Source organism: Aegilops tauschii, chromosome 7 (assembly GCF_002575655.3).
Source record: "Aegilops tauschii subsp. strangulata cultivar AL8/78 chromosome 7, Aet v6.0, whole genome shotgun sequence".
Taxonomy (NCBI): domain Eukaryota; kingdom Viridiplantae; phylum Streptophyta; class Magnoliopsida; order Poales; family Poaceae; genus Aegilops; species Aegilops tauschii.
In genome coordinates, this window is record NC_053041.3 from 368609994 (window position 1) to 368618333 (window position 8340).

An 8340-nucleotide genomic window follows, 5' to 3' on the forward strand; every position below is an offset into this window, starting at 1 on the left:
CGTTCGACGAGTGTCACGGTTTTGCTTCCACGAGAGGCACGGTTGTGATTTCGCGAGAGGCACGGGCGTGCCTCTTTTGGAAAGGGAAAAAAACCATGCCCCCGGTGCGGTTTTTTCGCCCGACTTTTTGTGAAAAAAAATTTCGTCAAAACCTATTAACATGGAATCTAGTTTTGAAGATCTCGACGCGAGGTATCCAATGGCGAAAACGGTTCGAGATTTGGACGCACGGTTTAAGAGATAAAATGTTTTGAATAAACGAATCTACGAAAAATGGAAAACTCCCAGGCTGCGACAAGTGGCGCGCAACGTGTACTCCTCAATTAGTGATTTCATGGTCGCCCGGCCCAGTAGCGCTTAACTGTTACTAGGCCTATATACAAAAATTGGGGGCCCCAGAATTTTGGGCCCTGTGCGGGCCGCATATTTTGCACCACTGTGGGCCCGACCCTGGTTTGAGGAAATGTTGCACTAAGGTTATCCTTATGAACACAATGGTTCGCACGTAACACCTTCAAAAATACTATCAGGGCCCTTTTCTCACTAAAACGGCCTAGTCAGCAAGACACCTCAGCATCAGTGAGCTGTTTGCACATAAACTAAAGTCTTGTGACCACTTTATAACATTTTGAAAGATGGATGAGCAAAGTACTCATCTTGCAGGAGTTGTGTGACTAATGTTGTGTTTATCTCATGCAGGAAAGCCAAATCTGAGTCATGCTGTAAATTGCGTTTGGAATCCTAATCTGTATTTTCCTTACAAAATTTGATTTATGTAAAGACATATCCACACACACAAATATACAGGAGGGCCTCTCTGAAAAATGCTCCTGTACCGCAGGGGAGAAGTTCGTTATTTATTACAGTACAAAAGACCAGGGAGTCTGGCACTAGAAGAGTAGGCTATATATAATGAGATGAGTTGGATCTAGTCCCTCTCCCATGGTCTCGGCATCATCATCGTGAAAACCAAGAAACGAGGAAGAAGAAATTTCCTAAACCTCTTAAGCCATGGGTCTGAAGGTATAGGAATCTCTCTCCCGAAATCAGCATTGTTTTGCCTCAGTCCATCCAGCTAAATATGAAATCGTGAACCATCTCGCATGGCTTCAATCCAGCCCACCCTTTTAATTTTCTTGGCATGCATTTGATTGTGTCATGTTGGATGGATCTAGGCTGAGCGCCCCTAGGCCTTAATTTTTTTTTACGGATTTGTGGATTCGCCTAGATCTGTTAGATCGATTACACTGTTCTTGTCCTCTCGAAAATAAATAAAACAACTAGACTCTTATTGATTTGATTGCCTTGCGGTCCCGCACATGGTCTCGCCATGATGATAGTATGTGCAGTGTATTTGACTCTTTTCCGAGGAATTGTCGATGATTTTAGCTTCCCTGTTCAAGTGTCGATGCATCCGGACGGACTGTGATGCTGCGCTTAGACGCATGATCCTGGCCCAGTGGGGGATTTCCTTATTTTCAGCGAGTATTCTTCGGAGCCGTGAGGCCTGCGTTGTTTGTGCAGATCAGTTTGCTTGCTTTTATCGGGGGAAACGTTCGCAGCCGGTCGACCGGCTGCCTGTTCCGCCGGTCCCTCGCACACATGGCCTGCGTACGCAGGGTCGTCCCCACATCCCTCGCACCTTTCTCTCCCCACGCGTCACTAGTGGGCCCCGTAAACCGCTCTCGTATCTCGTTTATTTCTTTCTTCCCGTCAACGCCACACATCTCCTTTCCTCCAAATCAAACACAGATCAGGCTGCTCCGGCGAGCGACCACCTCCACCACCCCCCGCGCTGCTCGACGAGCACAACCCCATCCCTTGCCCCACGCTGCTCCGACGAGCGGCCGCCTCCAACTCCCCTTGTGCTGCTCCGACGAGCGTAAGGCCATCACTGCCCCGCTCTATTCTAGCGAGCAGCCGCCTCCACCTGCCCCCGCGCTGCTCCGACGTGCGCCGTCCTCCACCGGGTGATGGGCCGGCGGTTACGTCTTGCATGAGCAAACGAGATGCTGGAATCGGCCTCGGCGGGTGCTGCAATCGGCAATCTTTTTGCTACAACCGGTTTTTGTTTTTGCTGGAAACAGCAACATTTTTTTGCTAGGATCCACATTTTTGGAAGTGCTTTTTTGCTACAACCATTTCAAATTTTTGCTACCATCGTTTTGTTTTTTGCTACCACCATCCTTTTTTTATTTTTGGCACCCATCTTTGATTTATTTTTTGTTGGATCCATCTTTCTACTAGAACCACTCCATTTTTTGTTACCAGAGTCTTTGATTTGTGCTACCACCGTCTCCGCTTTTGCTACTACCCCGTCTCTTGACTTTTTTTGCCGGATGCATCTTTTTTACCTTTGAACCACTCCAAATTTGCTACCACTGTCTTTGTTTTTTGCTACCAGTGTATTTGAGTTTTGCTACCATCCTTTTTTTGTTTTTTTCTGCTGGATACATTTTTTGCTGGAACCAGCAATTTTTTTGTTGGAACTGGTGTTTTTGTTAGCTACTACCCCATCTACAAACAGCGACATCGATGAACTTTCACTGAAAGGCTGCAACTGGAGGCCGATTTTGCTGGAACCGACATCACAATTTTGCTGCATCGGTGTTATTTTTTGCGACAATCGGTTAATTGTTTTGCTACATGGCGACGGCTCGGTGCAGCGATGGTGTCCTGCCAAGATCCAGCGAGGACCAATGCTGCGGGGACCGCGAGCCGATGGTGCTTCGAATCAGCGGCACGCGCGGCCATGGCGGGCTGCGTGAGCGGGGCGGGTGCACCGGAGATTCCTTATTTTTTTGTTCTGGCATGATGTGCGAGACGAGGAAGAAAAAAAAGGCCCAGATCCAACGGCAGATGAAACTGCAATCGTACGGGTGCGCGCTGACCGGCCGAAATTCGGCGGGCGCACCGGCGCCTAGTAGCGCCCTTTTATCGGGGTGTAGGTTGGGAGTCGGGACCAATTGAGTGTAGCTTGATTGAACAGTGATTTTGAACCAACCTATGTATGTTGCAGGAGGATTTCGAAGAGTATGCCGAGAAGGCAAAGGCCTTGCCCGAGACCCAGAGCACCAGCAATGAAGACAAGCTTATCCTCTATGGACTCTTCAAGCATGCCACTGTTGGGGTTGCGAATACAGGTATGCATGTTTGTTAACGCTTTATCAAGTTCTTTTGCTCTTGACTCAGTATGTGCCACAGTTCAATTCTATACGTCTGACATGATATACCGATAAATTATCGTGGAAAATTGTCCGCAAGTTTTTCAAATTACTGACTCGTGAGATCCAAATCCTACCAAAAAGATTATTAATGTAGAGTTCCTATAGCAAGCAAGTGAAAACAAAAAGGGGACCTACTTTCTACTGCATTTATTTCGTTTTACTGTTCATTCTTGAATTTGGTCTTCAAATTGCAGTATATTGCATTGAGTTTGGACTGAAAAACCAAATAAGCTAGTTTGTAAGAAGTAGAAATCTCTTCTATTCTTCAGAATCAGTCTGTTGAGTTGAACTATGGTCTATTGGAGAACTAAATGGGTGGGATGTATTAGATATAGGATGAAAAACTTGGTAGAGTTACAACAAAGTGCAACAACGGCCTCAATCATTTTTCCTTCGCCGTGCGCCAACTTCATCTAAAACTTACACCTGCTGATAAATTTTGCCGCATCGAGCTTCTAGCGAGTGTTCTTGTTGAGAGTGCTAGTTTCAGTTCTGTGCCTGAATCTAGTGGTATTAAATCACGTGCTATTGCCCACTTTACATCATATGTTCATGATGGTGCTCACCTCCCTTGTACTTATAACTCATTTTCCGTTCTTTTAATCTTCTGAAGCTCGGCCTGGTATGTGCAACATGAGGGAGAGGGCCAAATGGGATGCATGGGAAGCTGTTAAAGGTCCATTTATTTTTCAAATCCTTGTATTCTGTTGTCTACTCTGACACCCCTGCAGGGCGTTGCTAAAATTCTTATGATGTCAACAGACAAATCTAAAGAAGAAGCCATGAACGACTACATTACCAAGGTGAAGCAGCTCCAGGAGGAGGCAGCTGCTGCAGGCGCCTGTTAATTATTTGGTGCAATCAGCTATTGTCAGCGACGAACCCTTTGTGCTATCTTATTATGATAGCTATATCATTCTGTCCACCGCAGTTTACTATCATCTATGAAGACTACTAAATATTTTCTACTCCCTTCGTCCCATAATATAAGAGCGTTTTTTACACTACACTAGTGTCAAAAATGCTCTTATATTATGGGATGGAGGGAGTACCAAACATGTCTCTACTAGTGTGCTGTGATGTTTGCTTAGCAACCCCCCCCCCCCCCCCCCCCCGAAAACATCATTCTTGAAAAGCAATACTAATTGCTTAGTAAACTGGATGTCAATGCAAATCAGTTCAAGGCTAGCTCCTTTGGAATCACTAGTGAACTGTTTACACCCTCACATCACAAAGTAAATTGGTGGATTCTCAAGAATAAATTTAGAAGGTCAAGAAGTTTCACTTAGGTGGCCAAGCTCTATCCGGAACAACAGAAGAGAACATGTGAGATACGACAAGCAAATCAACTCGACGAAGAACAAGCAGGGGACATGAGATTTTAACATGGAAACCCCTCCAACACGAAGGGGAAAAAAGGTGTCAGCCAACCAAACATCACTATATCGGGGGAGGTTACAAACGCTCGGGATTTACAACTGATCAACGTATCCCGTGCGGCGGCTTACAAGAGGTATATATAACACAGGTGACCTAGGTCAATACTGATCCGTACCGCGCCATGTTTTCAGAGGAGGGGGGCCGCCGGTGGATCCCAGGTGAGCTCGCTCGTCAGAAGTTAGCCTCCCTATTTATACTTGAATTTGAAGCATAACATAACATCTTCAAATGTATTCATAGCCTAAGACTTTGCCACCTGCGAAGAGGTTGAGGCAGAGCAGGCATGCAGCCAACAGCACCCTGGGATCCACCAGCTGCCCCCCTCCTCTGAAAACATGGGGCACAACACCAGGCAAAGTAGCAGCAGCAGGTAGAACCCCAGCCCAGAGCCTGTCCAGTCATCGTCGGGGTTGGTGAGATTGCCGCTGCCACCGTAGCCCCGATGAGGTGGGTAGTAGTATATTCCGGCGAAATACACCGCCAACAGCAGCAGGAACGCGGCAACAACGATGTTCTGGATCAAGAGCATGACCAGCACCAGCACCGTCGGCACCAGGACCACTTCCATCCGGCTGCTAGGGAGGACGACCGCGAGCAGCAGGAACCAGAGGCGAGGATGAAGATGAGGGTATTGTCGGTCACCGTCTCCTGCACGTCAGTCACCTGCACATACCACTCCATCAGGGTCTCATTGCAGATGACCCACCCAAAGGCCAGGACCACCATGAGAGGTACCATCGGAGACGGCACTGGCGAGGCACCTGGACTTCCCCGGTAGCTCATGGCAGCCTCTTCTTTCGGTTTACGAGGTACCTGGACTTCCCCAGTAGCTCATGGCAGCCTCTTTTTCGGTTTACTCTCTATGTCACTTGTTCTGGCAACTAACAAATATAGAAGATGGCAATGCAGGTTTTATAGCTTCTTCTGGTTTCAACTAATCTTAACTAGTACCTGCTTGTGTGTGATGATGTGATGTCTACTGTCCTGGAGTGTAGTTGAGGCAAGGGCCTATCTGGTAGATGAAGAAATCCTAGAGAAATACACTAGGGGGGTTGTTGGTCAGGCCACTTTCATGCATGACTCCCACACTTTGATAGATAGGCTTAGGGTTCAGTGGGGTAAATATTCTTCTTCTATTGCCCCTCCATTTAGACATAGAAAGGATGATTAAGCAGCTGAAAATGATGGCTGATATGATGAACTGGACCAGGCATTACATCACATGCCTCAAGTCCTTAACCACACAGAAGAGTAAATTGCAGAAAACCACCAGTTTGAGGGCTAGGTTAGCAGAAATCACTACGTTACAGTTTCTTGGCAAAAAACACCAACTCCCTCGTAAACAATTTGCAAATACCAATGATCGGCGGATCGGGCACCGATAAGTGGATTTATGACAGGTGGGGCCCGGTTTTTGCCGACGTGGTGCTGTCAGCTGGTCGGACAGCCGTTAGACGCTGTTAGACGGCGCTGTTCGTTCTGTTTCCTCTTATCCCCCGTCTTCTTCCCCCGTTTCCCCCTTATTCTCCCCTGTTCCCGGTCGTGCGGCGCACCGTCCCCGCCCCCCGTCGCAGACATGAGTCCGGCGAAAGTCGAGCGATGCTGGCGGCGGCGCCCAGCCATCCACTGGCGAGATGTGCGGGAGCTCGAACCCTACGAAGGCGACGACAGAAGAAGAGGAGGAGGAGGACCCGCAGTACTCGGTGGAATTCAGGGCGGCCAGATCATTCGCCGCGGCGGTGAAGGCAAATCCAGTTGGAAGCCAGCACATTGCTTCAGCTTTCGGCGGCGTCTAGTGAGATCCCAGTCCCATTCCCCTCCCCAATCACATTCCCCTCTGTTGCTAGGGTTAGGGTTAATGTAGTTCTAGGGTTTGTGTGTGTTGTAGTTCTAGGGTTTGTGTGTGTTATAGTTCTGTAATTAGAATGATATAGTTCTTTAATTAGATGCTTACAACGAGGGTTTCTGTAAATAGAAGGATATGAATTGTTGCACTCAAATGATGTTCTGCTCTGGTCTATACTAGCTTGCTTCAGTTTTCCTTAAGTACTTATAGTGCACTATTGTATTATTATTTGCAGTCTTGAAGATGAGGTTTGGGAATTGAGGATGCATTTTCATGACAGAGATAATATTGAAAGGAGTATGATGATGTCAGACATCACATATTACAATTTGGTAGCACTTATGGAGACAGAAGGGTATGGTTTTAGAGATTATATGTATTATGTGAGGGACCCTGGGCTAGGGATTGAAGGAATGGAAGAAATAGATGATGATGATAAGTTAGAGGAAATTTTAGACCACATAGCAGAGCAGAATAACAAGATATTGAATGTGACAATAGTTAGGGCCAGTGCAGAGAAAGTTCCCAATATAAATACCAGTGTTAATGTCATTGAGATGCAGACCCCAATAGAACAAATTGGAGAGCCCAAACTGTATCAGATTGATGATGAAGGAGTGTTGTTCAATGCTGAAAATGTGCATGTAGAAGCTGAGAGTTGTGATGCAGGAGGAGAACAAGAGCCAATGCCCTTGCAGTTTGACACACAGCAGAGCAGAATAAATGTGAGCCTGGAACCTGCTTTAGGTGATGCAGTAGTGGAAGAATACCATGTGACTGACAATTCAGAGGAGCAACTGTTAATAGAGCAAGAAATGGAGGAGAAAAGGAGAAATGAAATTGAAATGTTTAGGAAGAACAAGAAGGAAAGAGCGAAGGAGACTTGTTTGAACAGGAAAGCAGCAGTGATGGACAATGAAGAGGATAGTGATGATGATGATCTGGTAGAATATGGTGATATCTTAGCTAGGCTTGAGGAGATGAGAAGACAGAGGAATGACCCAGAACTTCATTTTGAAGGGGACACAGATGTTGAGGAAATGTGTGACTCAGAGGTGGATGATGAGCTGTATGTGCCACAAGGTGAAGAAGAGGATGTAGAGGAGGAAGAGGAGGAGGAAATGGAGGAAGAGGAACAAGAGGATGAGCTAGGGCAAGATGTACCAAACAAGAGAAGGGCCAAGAGACAAAGAAAAGGCCCAACAAGCAATTCACATGGGAGTATAGAAGACATGTTTGAGGAGGACTGGATTCCATCATCTGATGAGGACAAGAAACCACAAGACCTTGGTGTGGAAGATGATGATGGTGCTGAGGCATTGGCATATGTGTTGCCCAATGGTAGAAAAAGCAGAGCAAAGAAGATGAAGAAGAGGTTATGGTTTGATGAGCACAGAGCTCATCCAGAGGAGCAATTTGTGAAGCATCTTTGCTTCTTAAATGTGTACCAGTTTAGAACTGCACTTCAAACCCTGCACATTGCTCAAAACAGGAACTTTGTCTACCATAGAAACTGTAGTGATAGGGTGATAGCACAGTGCATAGATGAGCAATGTCCCTTCTATATAGCAGCTTCTCAGATTGCAAATGAGAAGTCATTTACAATTAGGAAGGTGTATTTAGTGCACACATGCCCTTCTATGTTAGAGAACACTAAAGTCACTGCTAAGTGGGTTTCAAAATTCTGTGAGGAGGCTATCAGAAATGACCCATGCACAACAATCACAAGTATTATTAATACTGCAAAGAGCAAGTATGGTGTGGACATATCAACACACATGGCATACAGGGCAAAGAGGGCAGCAAAGGCTGTTGTGTTAGGAGACC

At 46.3% G+C, this 8340-nt stretch overlaps 1 protein-coding gene and 1 pseudogene across 1 annotated transcript; one reads left to right on the plus strand and one right to left on the minus strand.

Annotated features, from left to right (window-relative positions):
• The first annotated feature begins 876 nt into the window (after positions 1 to 876).
• LOC109740449 (acyl-CoA-binding domain-containing protein 1) lies at positions 877 to 4195 on the plus strand. Its single transcript, XM_020299514.4, has 4 exons — positions 877 to 1023; positions 3020 to 3143; positions 3841 to 3903; positions 3990 to 4195. The coding sequence occupies exons 1-4, from the start codon at positions 1012 to 1014 to the stop codon at positions 4073 to 4075; spliced, it is 285 nt and encodes a 94-aa protein (XP_020155103.1). The 5' UTR covers positions 877 to 1011; the 3' UTR covers positions 4076 to 4195.
• Positions 4196 to 4404: 209 nt separating this feature from the next.
• Positions 4405 to 6149, minus strand: LOC120969813 (uncharacterized; annotated as a pseudogene).
• Between the last annotated feature and the right edge of the window lie 2191 nt (positions 6150 to 8340).